The sequence below is a fragment of the Vombatus ursinus genome, unplaced genomic scaffold (assembly GCF_900497805.2).
Source record: "Vombatus ursinus unplaced genomic scaffold, bare-nosed wombat genome assembly UNPS02004868.1, whole genome shotgun sequence".
Classification (NCBI taxonomy): domain Eukaryota; kingdom Metazoa; phylum Chordata; class Mammalia; order Diprotodontia; family Vombatidae; genus Vombatus; species Vombatus ursinus.
Window position 1 is genome coordinate 1258652 of NW_020944646.1, and position 21421 is coordinate 1280072.

General features: G+C 32.7%; 1 protein-coding gene and 1 pseudogene across 1 annotated transcript in view; one reads left to right on the forward strand and one right to left on the reverse strand.

Annotated features, from left to right (window-relative positions):
- Window positions 1–21421, reverse strand: part of IL1RAPL1 (interleukin 1 receptor accessory protein like 1) — a 691792-nt gene that overhangs the window by 314441 nt on the left and 355930 nt on the right. The window contains exon 5 of the mRNA XM_027842324.1: window positions 6821–6895. Coding sequence (XP_027698125.1) covers window positions 6821–6895 — 75 coding nt within the window. The remainder of the gene's footprint in view (window positions 1–6820; window positions 6896–21421) is intronic.
- Window positions 15891–21421, forward strand: part of LOC114028181 — a 136520-nt pseudogene continuing 130989 nt past the window's right edge.

Genomic DNA, 21421 nt, shown 5'->3' on the forward strand with positions numbered 1-21421 from the left:
ATCTATATTAAAGCTGTGATCTTATTGTTTCATATACACATATTGACAAAAATGAAATATAATACTCAATTTAAGTTGCAGTGTAATTAGTTTAAAATATTCCTATTCTTGTACATGTGCTGGTATCAATGGAGTTTTTTTTTTTTAATCAAAGACTAAAGTGGAAAGAAAAATAAACCCTTTACAGTTGTGCTATTTCAGATTTGTAACTAAAAAGACTTTATGTTTAGAAGTCCAATAATATTTTATGTATTAAAGTGATATAAGATGATTTCAATTTATTTTCTTACATTCATAGAATCTTCAAGTAGGAAAGAATCTTGAAGTTCATCTTGCTCACTCTCTGTCCAAAACAAGAATTCGTTATACAATATTCCTAATAAATGATCAAGTTTGGATTGAGTACTTCCAGTGACAAGAAGCTCATTATATAAGAAGTCATCTACTCAATTATTGGGCAGCACTCATTTTGTCTCCTTTATGTTGAGGCTTTAGTATTAAAAGTATTGATGTATTGCTCATTAAATGAGACTGATATTTGTGTGTGTGTGTGTGTGTGTATGAGTGTGTATTTGTGTGTGTGTGAAAGTCTCCAGTGTATCTCAGTCAAAAAATAATTCAATTTTTAAACAAAGATACATTGGACTTATAGAAGGATCATTTAGTACTTTCAAATTTTACTTTTTTTTGCCAATCTGAGAACAATGTTTTAATATTGTCCAATGCTTCTACTGAAGTCCATCTTTGCTTTACTAGTATGATGCTATTATTGACCCTGGGATGCCACTCTTGGGATACAAGTTCTAGCAGGACATACAAAGTTAGAAATGCTTGATATATGGATTATGCAATGAACTGTTTACACACTTGTTATCTGAGAATCAGTCTAGCTAAATTTGGAAAGCTTCATTGCCAAATGGCTTGCTATAATCTCATTGCCACAGCAATTCACAGAAGAACAATTTTTTAGGCCTGGAAGAGTTAAGATGTACCATCATGAAATCATATATCCTTGAATTGGCTTAAGTATTATTTAAGCAATCAACAAGCACGTATCATTTGCCAGGCACTGTAAGAGACCAGTGGATATGGGCAAAAGTAAAACTATTCCTGTCCTCGAATAATTTACCTTCTTTTGAGGTAGGATGTCCACACATAAGTATACACATATAAGGTTATTGAAAACACATAAACACTTCTAATATATGAGCAAATATTTTCTATTTTCCTTTTTTTAAAGCAAGGTTAAATTTTTATGGAAGAGTATACAAGTGTTAAATGCACTGTGTAAAATCTTATATAACAATAACTATACCACAAGAAGTTTGATTTCTAAACATATGAAAATGCATGCTCTACATAGAGCAAAACTCTATTAACAAAAAAGATACCATAAAATAATTTTTAAAAAGAAAATTCATTGACAAAAATAGAAATGACATAAAAATTATATGAACCCTAATTAAAACAGAAAAGATATGTATTATGTAAATGTTATGAAATAATAACAAAAATAGCATCAAATAAACCAGAAGCCATGAAATATACATTTTGGATTCTTAGGCAAAGTTTTTTGAAATAATAAACAGTGTGAGAATTCTTTAAGGGAGGAAAGAAAAGGGGAGTGAGCCCTTACAGAAGACTATTTCTTTAATACTATGTCCTATCAGAAAGACTAACTGAGGTTCCTTCAAGCTCAACAATTCTGTGATTGAAGAAACTGCAGACAGTGTCACAGATACAGAAATAAACCTCTAGACAACACAGCAAGGCAAGTCCTTACTTGTCCTGGCCTGGGGATTTGAAAGCTGTTTCAGAGGCAGAGACCAAGAAGGCTAGAAATCATCAAATTCATTGGCCTTTTCTTAGTCTTCATCTTTGACAGCTTCCTAGCAGTTGGAACTTTTCTCAGAGTCCTTTGCTCTCAGGAATGTTTCAGTTTATATGGGTAGGCAGAGGGAGACAGATATCATGGCATAACAGGGAACTGGCCAATGATTCCAGTAGTTTTCAGCATGTGCAGAATAAGACTAATACAACTCCTTAAATGCAAGAGCATAGGCATCTGGCTTCCAGGAGACACATGATGAAGTGCCTTCGAGAAATATTGAATCATGAAAAGACATTCTATAACTTTCTAATGTGCTAAATGCTTGGCTCATTCCCTGTTATTCATGCCATCAAAACCTTCCACTTGGCATACTACAATACCCTGCTAATTAGTCTCTCCACCTGAAGTCTGTCCCTCCTCTAATCCATTTTTCATACTGGTTGCCAGATAGATTAATCTTAAATATTCATAATTAATAACTATGATCATGTAACTATATGGCTTAAAATTGCCACTGGTTATGTGATATATTCCAAATTTACAAAACCTCTGGCTTCAGCCTATCTTGAAAGCCTTTTCTCAGACATTGACCTTGGCTTGCTCTGCAACACAGTTCAACTAGAGCACTTTCAATTTTCTATGCTTTCCCACCTCAATACTTTGATAACTGTTCTTAACAACTGCCCTCGTCACCATCCCTACTCTTTGACAGCCTATTTTATCCTTCAAAGTTCAGCTTCCTGAATTTCTTCCACGATTTTTTTCCTTTCAGGGAGAAGAAGGAGAGAAGATCTTTCCATTTTCTAAACAATAATGTACATATTTTATGTGGTATTACTGGGGGTTGGTAGGAGGTGGATGCCATCCATTGATGCCATCCATTTTTGTATTTTCTGCCACTAAATCCAGTTTCCTGAGTTCAAAGATGATGTTTTATTTATCTTTTTAGGCTCCTCAGTCCTTAGCATATTTGACTTTCACATAGTAGGTGTTCAAAAAATGTCTGTTGAATTGATGATTGAGAAAAAGGGGACAAAATCCAAGGTTTAAAGGGACAACCTAGACAAAAGTAAGTGATGACCACTTCTGGCTGCTTTTCTCTTTGGATAGAAATGCAAAATTTGGAGAACAAAAGAGCATGAGGTCTGAAAAGGAAAGGAAATATCTCCAATGAGGGAAGAAAGAGAATAGGAAAGGGTAGGTAACAATGTAGAAAAACTTTTATGCCTCCAAATTTTCCCTAGCATCAGTTCTATATGGTATAGTTCTCCACTGAAGAATTTTTCTTTCACAACAGCATACATGCAGTTTAGATGAGAACATGACATTGAGCTCTATAATGTAGTAGAGCAACTACTTATTATTCATAAAGATCTTTTAAATGACTGACAGTTATAAAAAGAGATTGATCTACACAGCTAAATTGGGTTGTATACAGAATTATCCTCCACCCCAATGCTTAAATGAACTTTGAATGTAGAGAATGAACTCAGAGATAAAACTATGAATCTACAGGATAACAGACTCAATACAACTGTAAGAACAAGTATTACCTCTGACCCACACTTCAACTAACTTCAATACTAGCGCAAAATTTAATTGATTTTTTTTTTGTGTAGTTGAATGTTTAATACAATACAACCCAAAAGTAGGTTCTGAATGATCTATTCACATATGATTAGAACACATATAAATGAATACAGCTAAATTTACTTTTAAGCTTCACTCTGTTGCTAAGTATTTAGTGAATTACTCCCATCCTTTCCCATTCAATTCCCTTGGGTCTCCTAAAACTGGCAGTTTTTCAGTCTCAGGAAGGCATGTCAATTTTCTTTGCATAGCCAACTATTATATATTGGCTAAATACAATAATAATAATAAACTGCCTAGCATTTACATAGTACTTACAATATGCCAGGCACTGTGCTAAACACTTTTCAAATATTCCCTCAATTAATCCTTACAACAAAATCACGTACTATTATTCCTCCAGTTTACAATTATGATAACTTAGAAAAACCTAAGTGAAGTGACTTGCTGAAAGTCACACAGCTGGTAGATTTTGAACTCAGGTCTTCCTGACTTCAACCCCAGTTCTCTAGCCAATGTCTTTTAAAAACTAAAATCATTTAATTTAATAATTTAAAACTAAATAATTCAATCATTTGAAAATATTAATTTTATTCTCATTTCCCTCCATTTCCTTCTTTATATTGTACTAGAAGAGGCAACATGGAATAATAAATAGAAAGTTGGGCTTGAAGGCAGATGCTACAAATGTTATGCATATTGCTACAAATCCCAACTCAGCTGTTAACTGTGTGACCTTGAGCAAGTCACTGAACCTATTGATGATTTAGGCAGCTCTAGAAGACTACAAATCACAGGGAAGATGATGACTTGAATTGGTAGGAGGACTTTTGTTACCAGGATTGCTGTAACAATGAAATCTCAGGTCTAGTTGCTATCTCATATTTTACTAGTCATTTCCTAATCAACATTTATGTTCAACTAATCTGAGAATCTCAATAATTTATAAAAAAAAGTATTATTAAATCATTTGGTTGAATATGTTTTTAGCAAGACAAACACTGACTTTGCTAAATATTTCTGTTCTTTTTCAAAGACCAGCAATTATCTTATATGAACTTAGAAAGGAAATTAGAAAGGGCTATGTTTTAAAATAGTTTAATCTGGTCTGAACTAATCTAGTTAATCAAAGTTTATCTAGTATTCACATTCTTTTTTGCTAGAAACAATAGTTAATGCACATATTTCCTATAGCATTTTGCTAACAGATGGTTCCATAATTCTTGTCACACTTTCAAATTTGCATATGAAATTGTCTTATTTCTGACTTGTTTTTCTTACTCATCAATAAGTAGTTTGGGGAAAAAATGATTTCTATTCCTAAGAAAGTATTTGACAAATTATTCATCTCACTTTATGAATATATCTCCCTTGTATTAGGAAGTAAAGTGCAATATGACATTTTATACTGAGAAACAAAAACAATTAATGGGTTGATAAATCATAAGATCCTTTTTTTTATAATATAAAATATTTAAAATGGATTTTATTTTTTTTGCCAAGACATTGTAGATAGCAAGATTCAGGAACACCACTTAGGACATTGCTAATTTTGCACAATTAATCTAGAGATGACTTTCCCAAGTACCAACTTATCTTTATATGCACATGGCCATTTCTACGAATTCATACATGAATTTTTTTTTAAAGAAAAAAGCCATTAAGTAACGCTCCAACGCAACAACAGCAGCAGTAGCAACAACAGAAACAGTAAAAATCCATGAAAAAAATAAATCTTGGACAGCTTGATTTGAACAACGAAGTCATTGTGTAGATCAAATTAGAGTTTCTCATGTAACTTCTCACATAAGCATTACACATAAGCTTCCAGCTAGCTCTAATAATGATGATAGCTTGTATTTATATGACATTATGTGATCAAAACACTTCAGAAATGAAATGAGAATCTTGTATCATTGTAATGTGTTTCAGCATGGCCTTAAATAAATTTTACATAAGATTACTACTTTAAAGTTAATGTCATTATTTTGTTAATGCATAGCTTTTGCATTCTAATTCCATCCAATTTTTATTAATCTTATTCCATCCAAGCATTTTATTGATCTTAAGGCCACCACCATGATCTTTTTTATTATGTCAGATTGGATCAGAATGGGGAGAAGCACTACACTCACTGGTAAACCAGAATAATAAATTCTCAAGTGTGATTATAATTTCAAATTCTATGCCACTTATATAAGTAATATATGAGGGTAAAATTATTGAATTTCGTATCTCTACAAATAGAACAAATTTTCCAAATACATATATATAATTGTTTTAATTTATGAATCCAACCATACTTCTCAATGGTTTTCTGCTAAGCATACTATAAAGTTTATATACCCCCAACAACTTTCAAAATAAAAATCAAAACTAAGGGAATATTAATTCATTTATTAATTTACAAAATATGAACAAATTATCTGTATAGCTTAGCTCTATGTGAATGTAGCAATGGCAGACTAGGATCAGAGTAGCTGGACCATCCAATATCTTTTACTTGTCTATAAGGCCATGTCAAATAGCTGGGAGTCAGAAAACTTATCATTTGATCAGATAAGAAACTGGACCAAAATTATCTTGCAATTTGGTCTCGGCCTGTTTCACCCCCATACTATAGTTACAGGTTAAAGGGTTATTTAAAAGACTTATCAGAATATTTCCAATAATAATTCAATTCATTTTGAACAGTTTTGTCAAGAATTTTTTTTTTGTTTTAGTAAGAAGGTCTACAATAACTGATTAGGGCAGGAAGTTAAATTATTTTAGTTTTTAAAAGACATTTTTAAAAGACATTGGCTAGAAAACTGGAGTTGAAGTTAGGAAGACCTCAGTTCAAAATCTACCAGCTGTGTGACTTTCAGCAAGTCACTTCACTTAAGTTTGTCTAAGTTATCAATAAGTTATCAATAAAATTATTTAATTATAATGATGGGCCTATAAAGAAGCTATACACCTCATAACCTTTTCTACAATATATAATTTTGTTTAAAATGTTACTACACTACACTAATACCTATATTGAATCAATTAATGTTCAATTGAAAATGGGTAGATGTTTGTGTGTTTCAATAAATTTAAGTTATGTGAGCATAGATAAATAGCAGAACCTAAATAAAATAGTTAATATGAAGCACATGAGACAACGACATTATTTCTACACCTTCATATCATGGCTAGGCTTGTCAATGAGCTCAGTTGGGTGTAATGGGTCACATTTTATGGTCTATGTTGAGTCTCTTTCCTTTAGATATGTAAAATCTTAACTCCATACTTAGTCATGAATGGAACCACAACAGGTTTGTATACAAGACTAACTAGAGTGCAAACAGAATATATATATATATATATATATATATATATATATATATACTTAATAAAACAAAAGTTACTCACCTAACTGGGTCTCCTGAATTGTCAGTTTGCTTTCCAATGGGTACAAAAGTTTTGGTGGTTTATCTGTCAGTGGAGCTAAAACAAAAAGAAACAAACAGATACCATTGGTTTATATATAGCATATAATGCAATAGATCTTATCAAGTGTATCCCAAAGTATTATATCAAAGCACTTTAATTAAGAAAAAGCTTTCTTATTATAGTAAACAATCCACTTAGACAAAGGAAAAGGTGATTATATTAAACACAATAATTAAATATCACACTTCTAAGCTGACAGCCAAATAATACTGAAATTTTTAAATAAGACTGGATAATCCTTAAAAATATTTTAAAATGACTGAACAAGAGGTATTTAATAAATACCCTTCTGTTTCCTTATGGGAGTCCCCATTGTTTCTATTTATAGATATAGCATGAAAAATATAATCACCATAACAAATATTAATATGATATAAAACAGAATATAATATGAATATAATATATAACACAATACAAAATATTATATATTATATAACATAATAAATTATAATGAAATAATAAAACTAAATGTAACATAATATAATCTTTAAAAAATAACATAATATAAACCTGCCATATAACTAATATGAATTCAGTGAATGCTTATTTATGATGGTATCTTAGTCCTCTGAGACTTCAGCACAGATCTCTTTATACTAGACTCTACTGTTTCATAATTATGCCACTCAGTCCTCTTACTATATACTTCCTAAAATTTCCTTTTATGAACTAAGTAGCAAAATTACATTGTTGTGAGCATACTCAGTCACCAATCCCAATAAAGCACTTCTAAAGTGATTTTTATTCAAAGTAAATATTTTAATATTGTTTTGCATCATGTGTTGTTTATTTACTGTTGGTTTCCTTGATTTGCTCTCATTTAGTATAAACTTGAGAGGTCTTTGCTCTTAGGTTTATTCAGTTTATCTAGATATTAGGTCTAAAAATGGGTGAAGTATTTAACTCATTAAGTAAATCATGAGTTACCAAAAAGTCAGTGAATACTTCACTCTTATGATTTCTTGAGTAACTAGATTGTAGGCAAATAGCCAACTCTCTTTCATTAAGCTTTGTTTTTTTCTGAACTGATTTAATTATATAGGTCCCCTGGAACAAGCCATAAAAATTTCCACTCCTTATCAAGTACAGAGATGATCAATTATGAGTGGCTGTACTAAATGTTTCTGCATTGAGGACTTTCTTCTTTCCTTGCCAACTTGGCATGCCAGCCCAGTTGAGGTCTGGAATGCTGATCTAGCCAATAGTGCCAGGATTTGTCCAGAAGTCCTCATTTACAGAAGAATCAAGAATTAAAACTGATCCACCAAATATCTTCCATCAGTTTAACAAGAGCATGGCTTGGACAAAATGATGTAATTCATTGGAAAATACGAACCCATTTCAAGCTGGCTTAGGTCATGGTTGTAGGAATAACCTTTAAAACTGAATGGAATCAAATATTTACCCATCCTCACTTGACATTTATTCTGAATTTGCTTTCATTTCTATTTTGTAATGATTAAAATAGGGAGAAAAAGAGAAAGCTGGTGGAGTTGGTGAATCACAATATTTATTAATGGAATTGGGGCAGCTTATACCCACAGATACATCCCACTGTTTCCTTACAGATTCCAACTGACCACTTTTATCCTCTCTACTAAATGTCATTTTGCTGAATCACTGAACATTAGCAGAGTAGGTCCTTCATTCTCTGAAAATTGCACTATTATAGGATGGAGCTAAAGAGACTTTCTTTGTAAGTGGATTGTCAAGTTCAACCACCTCATTTTTCAGATGAAAGAGGCAATGCTCTGAGAGCTGAGGAGCATGGTAATGTTTCTGAGATCCTAGACTCTTAATTGATGCTAATGGGTTTCAAAGTGGACTAAGGTTATATTTACCAGTCTTAAAAAGAGTTGGTTAATTTAATCAATTAAATTTGAAAAATAATTTAATGATATCAAATAAATAAGTTAAATGGATTGTATAGTATTAAGTAGAACTTCCACAAAACTATATTCTTTTACTGCACAGATACATTGAAGAAAAAAATTGCTGGGCACCAATTGTAAGTTAAGTAAAATTTATTAAGAACATAATTTTCTAAAATATATAATAGTTATTCTTTTCCTGAAGGATGTAAAATTACATATGGACAACTACATACATACATATCTATGTACACACATACATACATGCATATATTCACATATAGATATATGTATATATAACACACATAAATATGTATATATAAACATAATGTAATAAATATATAAATAAATATTAATATTTAATGTATAAATATCACATAATATAACTATATTAAGTATATAAATGTATGTATTATATATTTCTATATCTATATGTAAACATTGGACAAAGTGTGTTTTAGGTCTATTGAGATCTGTACCTATCTATTTATCTATATCTGCAACTCAGTTATAAAACATCCCAAGAAAGACAATAGTCAATAAACATTTATTAAGTGCATACAACATCCCAGGTACTATGCTGGGGATACAAATAAGAGAAAGACTAGATAATCCCTGACCTCAAGAGAAGTATATAATCTAATGGGAGAAGGTAATAATGAAAAGAAAGCTGAAATGGAAGTAATGTTACAGGGGTATGAGCTTCATGAGTTGAAAACAAGCAGAGCAACTGTTGGGGAAAAAAATTTAACTGGAAAATTCTGAGTCACCTATAAAGGGAGGTTTTGGTGGAAGTTTAATAATCATTTCTGGGATGAAATAACATCTGTTCCTCAGATGTCATATATAAAAGCTGTGGACAGAACAGTGATAGTGAAGTCAGAGGATCTGTTTTCAAATCCCAGCTTTTCTAACTGCTACCTTGTAATTTTGGGCAAATTAGATCCCTTTATGTGTTTCTATTTCCTCAATTAAAAAAAAAGGTTTGGCTAATGGTAATGGTTTAAGAACCATTTCATTCATGTAATGCTGCTGACACATTCAATCTCATAATTTACATTTTAAGAGTCTAAATCCTAAGACCCTCATTATATAAGCATCTTTAAATAGAAGAGTTGCTATGACCTTAATGACTAAAATGATTTTCTTTTCTAGATTATTTATCACCTTGAACATACATATGAATGGAAACTTCCAGAGAAGCCAGTAACTTAATAATTGGATTAGACAAAGCAGTAACTCATGAAGCTAAGGTTCAAGTGCACATCTACTCAAGGGTGACAATTTTGCTATCACAATTGATGAACACTTATCAAGATATTCACAAATTCAATTCTTGACACAGAAAACCAAATTGAATTTAAATAAAAAAATTAAGCAATAGGAAAGACACAAACCCTGTCTTTAATTCATTTCTTCAAGGTTCAACATATAATTGAAAGAAATTTCAAGAAAATTACTTCCAAATAAACAAAAATGAAATTATTTGCATCAGACTATGACCAGACCAATTATCATTTTAATATCAAGAAAACAGCAGGCCTTTGGGGATATTTCATGTATGTTTAAAGACCCTGTGAACTTATCCATGTATATGCATATATAACATAATCATATATTATATACATATATGATTTATATGTATTATTTAATAACTTACTAGATATCACTATGAATATATAAATATATATAGTGTGTGGGTAGAGGTAGATACATACATACACACAAATATTTATACATGTATACATATATGTCCATGTATAGTCACACAATCTCTATTTTTCTCTCAATATGTATATATGTACTTATACATATATACATACATACATACATATGTGTGTGTATCATTTTATCTATCCATCTATCTCCACATACACATGATCACATAACTAGATAGACAATTATTGCTTTCAAATACAACTTAAATTAATTAGGGGGAGACCATGGGCACAAGAAAGTTCAGCTACAGGGCAGATGGAAAAAGCCAAAATTCCCCAAGGCAAAGCAGAGTCAGCTGTAAAGGTCTAGAGGTCTTTTGGTTATATCATGTAGGTCAGATGAGGGATATTATTGTGGGATAGACTTCAGGGGAGGAGAAGCAGGTCAGATGCTAAGATCCTTCATCTCACCAGAAATAATAGAGAATGATTCCCATCTCATTCAAGGTATCCAAGTTATAGAGCATTTATGGCTTCTGAGCAGCTCCAACTCAAAGAAGGGGATAAAGGGGAAAGGAAAGAGAGGAAGATATCCCAGAGGTGGTGATTCTTCCCATAGTCTAGACATCTTGGATGGATTCTCTGACTCCCCAGGGCCAGGGGAAGGATATATTCTTTGATGAACTAGGGCTGGAAGAAGGGATAAGAGAGTAAGGGATGCATTTAAGCTTACTATTAACATAAAATTCCTCCTAACCACAACTAAATCTACAAATTAAAAGTGATTCCCAAATGGGTTTTAGATGCTTATACAATTGACAAAAGAAGTGTTTGAAGAACCATTTCATTCATGTAATGCTGCTGACATATTTAATCTCATAATTTACATTTTAATACTGCCTAAAAGTAGATGTCTTACACGAATCTAGATAACTCAGACTCAAGTAAATTCAGAATTGTGTTCCATTTGTGCTTTCTTTGCCATGTTGTGTATTAATATTAGTTTCCACTAATGTTGTCTAATATTTGTGACATCTATAGCAACCAGAAGCAAACTTATGTTGTAAAAGAATGTAGAAAAACTCACCAAAGGACACATGTACACACACACACACACACACACACACACACACACACACATATTTACATTTGTCCTCTACACCCCCAAAATATCAAGAGTTTCCTCTTTTGTAGTATGTGAATTTCACAACTGAAGGATGTCATTGATGCTTTATAAGCCATAATCCAGGTGGGAGGGCCATGAACGTAAATGAATGTGTCCTTAAAGGTACAAATTATGTCCAAACTTCTAGAGTATAATAAAATACACCATTAGATGCAGAGGTGTACCAAAACACAGAAGTAATGTTTCCCTTAATCGGCATAATGTATTAAACATATTCAAGGTAAACTAGTTAAAGCAATTTTCTTTATGTAGTTGGCATAACTGTTTTTGTTGCATCCCGTACCCTCATTTTAGACAATGAAGATAAGAGTAACAAACTTAAAATCATTCTTGCAAACCAGTTTATACATATATCATGATCATTTTTATACACTAGTTCATTAACTCCATAGATCTCATGCTAATTAAGTATTTGTCAATAACACCTTTTACTAATGACATTTTGAAAAATTGAGTTGGAGTGATATTTTGCTGTTGTTCTCCCCATTAATGATGTGAAAAAGTCCCACAAATCAGGGAAGATTAGTGTGTTATTTAATCAGTGGATTACTTACTGTCATTTTCCTATGCCACTCAAGATGACAGCTTGGAAGAGGCCGATAGATAATATAGTGGAAAGAAAGATAAATTTGGATTCAGAGGACCAGACTGGTTTTGAAACTTGACTTGGCTACTTAATAAAGGGGTACTTGGTCAAGATACTTAACCTACTAGACTTCAGTTGATTCCTCTGAAAATAAATGAGTTAGATTAGATGATATTTCAGATCTTTAAAAGCTCAAAATCAGTGGTCCTATAATCCCATTATCCTACAGAGGATCAAGTGATTTCAGATAGTGTAATCAGATAAATGATTATTAACTGAACATGACATATGGGATCATTGTAGATCAATTTTTTTTAGGAAGTAGCCATGACTAGTTACAGACATTGAAGCAGCATGTGTACAGACTGACAAGACCCCTAGAAGAGAAAGCCCAGATATCATCTGTTATCCTGATTCTAGGTCCCAGATGACAAAGTATTCAATAGAGCCCATCTCAGAACCTCCACCATTCCTCCACTGCTTAGTGACACCAAAAATCCCTCCTGTCTGAATATTTTTCTCCCTTTGCCCTCCTTTGTTTACAATGAAGAACATCCCCTGGTATTTCAAAATGAAGAAGTGATTAAAAAATAAAATAAAATAGTGAGGCAAAGTGATTAGTGCTTATGAAAACCTCAGTTCAAGTACTAAGATTCCCTATACTGATTAAATCTGAGATATTTTGTGTATCTCAAAATAAAGTACCATTGTTCTCATCGCTTATTTTAAATAACCTAGTTAATGCAACTCTAGGAAAAAATACTGGTCCAAAGAACCGAGCCCTCTTGCTAACTATTCTCATAGATGTTATTCCACTACATTTTCTTACCCATTTTATTTACATATATTACATTTTTGTATTAGATTCTCTTTTTTACATTATCTTATTCAACACAAATAAAGGGAAACCAATTCACTGTGTCACTTTAACTAAGTTATCATTAAAGATAAGTTATATATCATTAATTATATTAAATATTTCATTAAGTTAATAAGAAAAGTATTTTTCCAATCCTGTTCTTTAGCTATTAATATTAGTGCCACAAAGATGTAATATATTAAGAAGAGCTTTCCTTAACTCAGATGCTTCAGTTTAACTTAAGTCTTTCTCAGTACCTCCTATATCAGAGTAGGAAGAGTTAAATTAAGACTCAAGCTTCACCAGCTTTAATTTAGCTTCTGATTTAAATTTTGGCTTACTTGCTCTTGTTTGAATGTTATGGGGTTACATGGTAATACCATGTATACTTTGATGAATCTCTCCAACAACATGAAGAAAGGAAAGGTTCAACATGCATTCAGAAGATGTTCCTGATCTAGAATCAGCCATAGGTACATGTGAATACATAAACAAATTAAGTTGGGATGTCAAGTTTCTGTCAATATATTTTCCTAATATTAGATTCAGTTTTAACTACCTAATTTAAGGGATCTGTGAAGGGCTACAGAAAAAAATATGGAAAGGTTATGGAAAATACAGTATAGAGTTCATATTAAAGAAAAAATGGATTTAAAAATCAGTGAACAAGGTTTTAACAGGGTTTGAAGAGGTTGTGACCTACATTATCAGAGAGAATAGCCACATCAAGTTAATTATAGATCCATTGAACCCATGGTTGGATGGAATTTAAAAATACAAAGAAATATTATTTCAAAAATTATTGCATAACATTATTAATTTGTTGCTTGACAGAATTAAATAATTTTACATATATAGACTAAGAAGGAAAAGTGTACTAAAATAGAAATACTATATTAGCAAGGGGGAAAATTATCTACATTTTCTCACAGAATTGCTGAATATTGATTCAATAAGTATAATTAAGTGAACAAGCATGCCAACCACTGTTTTGATCTCTGCTGTTAGGAAAAAAAAAATACTACCAGTAAACTTCTAGAAATGATACTCAATTTCAGGAAAAGTTCCCAGGGTAGAAAGCACCTACTTCTGTGTGTAATAGGAAATTACACACTAAATTAACCACACTATTATCCCCCTCCCCTTTTTTAAATCAAACCTCATTGAAACAAGAAATTCTACAGTTCTAGAGTTGTAAGGGACTATAAAGTGATATATGTGTATCATATATATATATATATATATGAAGTGATATAATCTAGGCTGTACTTGAATCATGAATCTTAATGTAATATCCTAAGAAGTATGCATCTAGCCTATACTTGACCACCTCAAGCCTTCCAAATAAGGAGGATCAGCACTCCAGTTCAAAAAAAATACTCCCTTTACATTGATAAGAAATACTAAGCTATTGTAAAAATAAGGAAAATATGATGACATGCAAAATCTCCTCTAGGTTCACTGTCATAAAAGAAAATGTCTGTGTGTGGCGTGACCACAAAGTAAGGGTTTTGGTGTCCAGATATTCAGATGCATTGCTTATGGAAATTAGTTTCATAGCTTTTCAGTCACACTTTATATTTAGCAGAAATTCAATTTCCCTGGGTTTCTTTTCAGGCTAATGCAACTGGAATTTCTGACATGAAGGTGGTTTGATTATGTGTACTATGCTACTTTCAGAAAGAAAATAGTAATGAATAAGAAATTTATTGGAAAGGGGAAAAATATGACATTTATTGAAGTAAGAAATAAAGTAGGACTGGGAAAAAAAAAACATGTTACCTGGAAATCTTCCCTTAAAGACATCTTAGAAGTTACTATATGGTGTGCTAAGAGTTTACAAACCACTATCAAGGTAGACTGAAGGACCATTATAAAGATAAGCTATAATGCAGTTTCAAGAAAATATTCTAACCACTGATAGTTGGGAAGATGTAGCAACAACAGCAGACGGTCCTACTCGACATGTTTGGGAATGAGAACAAGTGCTTTTTAGCATAAGTGCAGGGCAGCAAAACAGCAAAGGAGTAACCTGTAAGATCCGAAAAGTGTATCCACAGGCACTAAGTGGAGCATTGACTCCATGTTTTGTTAGCAGGGAAAGCCTGGCCAAGCCTTGGCCTTTTAAGTTGCCACTTTTCTATATCAAGGTAGTAGCACTATGCAAAGATGAATGATAGCATGTATGGAACAGGAGGTGGTATATTTTTTGCAGTGAATATTGTGACTTGGAGCCTCAATATTTAGAATCATGAAACTCTTTTCCTTAGTTCAGTGAGAGCTCACAGTTTTGCTCTTTCATACACTGCCTATCTGGGAACACTGAGAGATGAAAGCTCAATGATATCACATGAACTAATAGAGTGCTAGATTCAGAATAAAAAAAAAATAGATTCAAATCTCAGCTCTGTCAATTACCAGTATGACACTGGGCAAGTCACTGACACTTTCTAGGGCTCATTTTCCTTATCTATACATTGAGGGAGTTGGATTAGGTGCCATTGAAGGTCCTTTGGGTAGACTTTGACCAAATTCTCTAGTAAATCCCACTAAGCTATGATTGTTGTATTTAGACCAAGAATAAGGACCCAAAAGGCAGTGAATAGAGTAAGAATTTAACCAAATGGAAGCAAGAAGAAAAATGCTGAAATAGGGAAAAATTCCGAAAATGAAGTTTTAAAATAGAGGCAGAGGAATAGTTCATATAGAGTTCATTTATAGTTCATATATAGTTCAAATAATTCATTTGGGACCCAAGTCCCAAATGGGATCTGTTTTACCATTTGCCTGGTGTGTGTGATGAGGCATCCACATTTTGAGGATAAAAACATGAGAGGGGCTGAGGGTCAGGACTTCTCTGACCTGATGATACCCTTACATGCTTCTATTAACAGGAACTGGGATGAGCCTTGCTGTGGGAGACAGAGAAAGGTAAGGGCTGCAACTGTTATTGGGCCCAATTTTATATCATATATTCTTGATTCCTGTATCCTTTGATAGTTTTCAATAAAGATAAGATTAACACTTTTGTTTCTAAGAATGGTCATTCTAAGTCATATTCAGGCCTCGAAAGCCTTTAGGGCTAATTCTGATCAATGATTCTGTTTCCAAACATGTCCTGCAAACTGGTTCTGGTTTTTTAAATACCAACATCATATATGTAACTTTCCATTCTCCTGATGAACCATAGGAGACGTTTTAATAGTAGGCCAAACTAGTGAAATGATTTTCTAGGAAGATGGGAGTAAATATCTAATTTATATATGAGACTATATTCTTACATTATTTTACATTAGAGTACATGATTTCAACACTGCTCTCTACTGAATGCCACAAGTTCAATAAATATTCATTTAAGACATACTAAGTTCAGTGACCTTTACTATGACTCTTTGTAGATGATCCTTATATTTTTAACTTCACCCCTGATGCCCAATCTCACATTTGTATAACACCAAGGCTGCAAGTCTGGGTAAAAAGAATAGTGATGCTCTTGACAGTAATGGTAAATGTGAGAAGAAGGGAAGATTTCTTGGAGGAAAGATAATAAGTTCACAGTCTGGGACATGTACAAGTCATTTTAAGTCTCTGGGCTTTATTGTACTTATTTGTAAAGTAAGGGGGAGGGAGTATGAACTTGGTCAATTCTAAGATCCCTTCCAGGTATTAAATCTATGCTCTTCTGTCAAAATCTGAACTTATGATCATGCCTTCCTCCCAAAAGCAGCTAAATATTCTAACTTCCTTATTACTATTAATAGGACTACCATTCTCAAGGTAACTCAGGTCCAATATTTATTTTAATGCTTTATTCAGCTTTATATTTACTAATGTCATACTTCTATATCCAATCAGTTGTGATACTCTCTAGGCCAGGGGTGGGGGAACCTGAGGCCTCGAGGCCACATATGGCCCTCTAGTTCCTCAAATGCAGCCCTTTGACTGAATCCAAACTTCACAGAACAAATTCCCTTAATGATTTGTTCCATGAAGATTTGTTCTGTGAAGTTTGGATTCAGTCAAAAGGCTGCATTTGAGGACCTAAAGGGCCACATGTGGCCTTGAGGCAGCAGGTTGACACCCCCCCGGCCCCTCCCCGCCACTCTAGGTTCTATACCCATAATATCTCCTGTATCTTTCCACTCCATTAATATATTTTATTAATGTGTTTTACTTTTATTTCAAATTCATTTCTGAATACATCTCTCCCTCTTTCCTAACCAGAGATCCATCATTTGTTATAATGTTTTTAAAGAGTAAAAAATGGTAGTTTAGCAAAATAGACATTTACCATGTCTTACAGAATGAGCAATATTTCGTATCTCCAATACCCCAAATCTGTAGTGAAAGGAGGGAGGGGAAGTTTATCTCTAGGGCCATTTGGCTATTATAATTGCAGAGTTGAGATTAATTTTACTGCCCTTCTGATTGACATTGTTGCTGTTGTTATTGAGTTGTTTCAGTAATGTCAATTCTCTGTGACTCCATTTGGGGTTTTCTTGGCAGAAATACTGCAGTGCTTTGCCATTTCCTTCTCCAGATCATTTTATAGATGAAGAAACTGAGGCAAGAAAAGTTAAGTGACTTGCTGAGGGTCACATGGCTAGTAAGCATCTGAGGCCACAATTGAACTCAGGTCCTCCTAACTCCAGGCCTCGGTGCTTTATCTGCTGTGCATGCTGTATCTAGCTGCCCATGACATTGTTGTACTTAATTGATTATATTTTTTTACTGGTTCAACTTACTTCACTCTGCATTGGTTCTTATAAGTCTTCACCTATTTCTCAAAATACTTTATATTTGTTCTTTCTTAAAGCATAATTATATATCATTGGGTAAATATATCTGATTTTGTTTTATGATTCTCCAATCAATGGACATCTACTTTGTTTCCATTTCCTTTCTAAAATAAAATCAATTGCTATGATCATTTTAGCATATATGGGTCTTTATATCTTTAACCTCATTGGTTTAGATGCCTAGAAGTGGGATATCTAGGTAAAAAAGAACAGATATTTTAGTCATTTTTAGTAAAATTTCAAATTACTTGCCAGAATGGTTGGAATAACTCATAGCTACATCACAACATATTCTAATATTGTCTATTTCATCTCTTTTGTTTGTGTTGTCATTGTGTTGTTATTTTACAGAGTATAAGGTGTATTCTCAGAGTCGTAATGACACAATTCTCTTGTGATTGTTTTGGAGTAGTCTTTAACATATTTGTTAGTCAATTTATAGTTATTTTTAAAATAACCATTCCTTCATCTCCGTTGATCAACTATTCATTTGGTACCTGTCCTTGGTTTTTATTGTTGTCAGTTACAGAAACACACACATATGCATATATATGTATTGAATATTGGATATTTATCACATATATTTATTGCAAGATTTTTCCCAATCAACAATTTACTTTCTTTTATAAGATTTAATGATTTTATTCATGCAGAAGTTTCTTTCATATCTTTAATTAAAATTTCCTCTTATCTTTTGGGATCTCCTCTAACTCCTATTTGATGATGAATTAATCTCTTCCAGAGGAGTAAAGGCAGCACGTCTTATTATTTTATATATTCCCTACAACACCTAGCAAAACAACTCCCACATTGTAAAAGATTGATAAATATTTGTGGAATAAAATTATAAATGTATGAATTAATATAGTCTTAATTTAATTAATTTAGGATTGACTTATGAAATATCTATGAGGAAGTGCCACACTAAACATGAATGTAGTGCTTTTTTTCCACATCATCCATAATTAGCATCATACCACCAAGATTATATAAAAAGGATTGTTTCAAGGAAAAATAAATCATTGGTTTTCACACATTATCAATCAAATCTTTATTTTCATGAGAATTTTCTGTTGTGTGTATAAAATGTACAAATGTTCAAAACTAGTTTGATTAACTTTCTACTTATGCACTAAAATAAATATTGATTAATTTTGCAGGCTCTCTATCCAGCTTAGTGTCATAAATTTGGGTAATATGCATTTTTCTTCCACTTTTTAGTGTGTATGTTGTCTTTCATATCGCTGTAGGGGAAGCTTTGTCTCATCCTGGTATATGATGCAATTTGTTCAACATCATGTGGAAATAAGATAATTTGTAGACTCTGAGAATTCATGGAATCGTTTTTTTTCTTTAGTTTGGGCTTGATGAAGTTTATGTTGGCTTAGTTTGAAGTATTTTGTTGCATTCCTCAAGGTTTTTCTTTTCTTCCTTCCTAATGAATGCCAATGAATAAACTCTGATTTCATGGTATTATGTTTAATTGTATTCAACATGAGTAATATCAAGCAACATGGGAGGAATTAGTGAATTTTGTTGTTGTTGCCTTTGTGTGTATTATCAAAATACCTACTCCATCTCCTTTATTTGTCACTCCAAGGAGAATTTTCCAGTCATCCCTCTATTTTGCTTCATCTTATCTATAGATTATAGTTTCATTTATGGTGAGAAGGTCAAAGCAGATGTGATTGCATACTAGTAGTAGTGAGTCTGTTTATCAGCTATTGGACAAGCACTTTCTGCCCCCTTCTCTATCCTTTTGACACCAAGAGCATGAGAATAGAATGAGGTGAAAATAATTAGAAAGTCATAAAATCTTTCAAAAATGTTTCTTTTTTGAAGACAAATTAATCAAGAAGGAGAATAGAATTTCAAAGAAATGGAAACTTTCAAAAATCATTTTTCATGTATATTTTGAAATCATATAATTATTTTTCAGTAAACTTAACTTCTAAATTATTTGAGGCATTGTTTAATATTAAGATAATTTAATGTCTTTGAATGCATAATGAGTGGATAGCAGGGGAGACAAGTTGGTGTTCTGATTGGTAGTTGTAGAAGAGTGAAGTAATGTTTCCAGAGATAAATAATTAAATAAACAAATAAACACACACACACACACACACACACACACACAAACAAGTAATCTCTGCCATAGGTAACTCTCAGTTGTAACTGACTTTATTTTTACAATAGCATAGCCATTCACTATTAACTTTATAATCACACCTGATTTTTTCATAAAGAACTGACCCAGATAATTAATGAAATGAAATAAAATTATTTAATCCAAGAAAAATGATCACATAGTTGGCATAGTCTGTCCTCCTATCATTTCAATTATGTAGCAATCCAGGAGACACAAAAAAAACTACCAATGGAAATGCAGGAAGTTAGTCTTCATTCAGCTATAAATGGTTGTGCCATTTGCTCACAGTCACTCAGTACTTATGTCACAACCATAACACTTACACTACATTCATGGTAAACCAGAATAGGGCACCTCAGATAGATCACCAGTAGAGATTTGGAGGGCAGCTAGGTAGAACAGTGGATAGAGTGTTAGACCTGGAGTCAGGAAAACTTATTATGAGTTCAAATCTGGCCTCAGACACTTACTAGATGTGTGACCCTGGGCAAGTCACTTAACCCTGTTTGCCTCAGTTTCCTCATCTATAAAATGAACTGGAGAAAGAAATGACAAATCAATCCAGTATTTTTGCCAAGAAAACCCCAAATGGAGTTACAAAGATTCAGACATGACTAAAAACTGACTGAACAACAACATTAACAAAGATTTGTATCTTCTACTGGTTGTTAATCCTTGGTTGGTAATTAGCTCCTCCCAAGACTGAGGAAGTGAATGAAAATGATGACAGTGGCAATTAGGTGTTTGAAGGGAAGGGGAATCAGTTAATGCTGCTGCATCTGGGCTCATACCCCCCCACTACCCCCACCCTTCCCACTGCCAGTTTTTCTGATTGCCTAGTTTCATGATGGGTGTGGCATATGCTGCCTGAATGGGATTTTGTTTTCCTTCTTCCTCCCACTCTGTCAGAATATTTCTCTTGACATCTCCTAGTGAGGAATCACACTTCTCAACAAGTAAAGCCATTTAGTACATCCTAACTGTGATGCACATTTTCCTGTTTCTCATTATGATGGTGAGATATAAGGTTGTATTCTAGAGTTTCTATTGTTAGTGGTGCTGAAAGCAATATGAATCTCAATAAACATGTGTTCCATTAAAATTCAGTGTTTGTAAGAATATACTGAAGACTTTGAACTTTTATATTTAATTTTTTGAAGTGTGATAGTGATTTTTAGAATTACACATGGCAGAGATGACTAGATTAAAATAAAAACAAATAAATCCTTAAAACAATTCATTTTTGTTTCCATGCAAAATGTGGGAACATATAGCCATATAGCTATTCAGAATGTTTTTATACTCAGTACAATGCATTCTAATAAGTGAATTAAACCATATCCATAGTCAATCTCTCTCTCTCTGTCTCTCTCTCTCTCTCTCTCTCTCTCTCTCTCTCTCTCTCTCTCTCT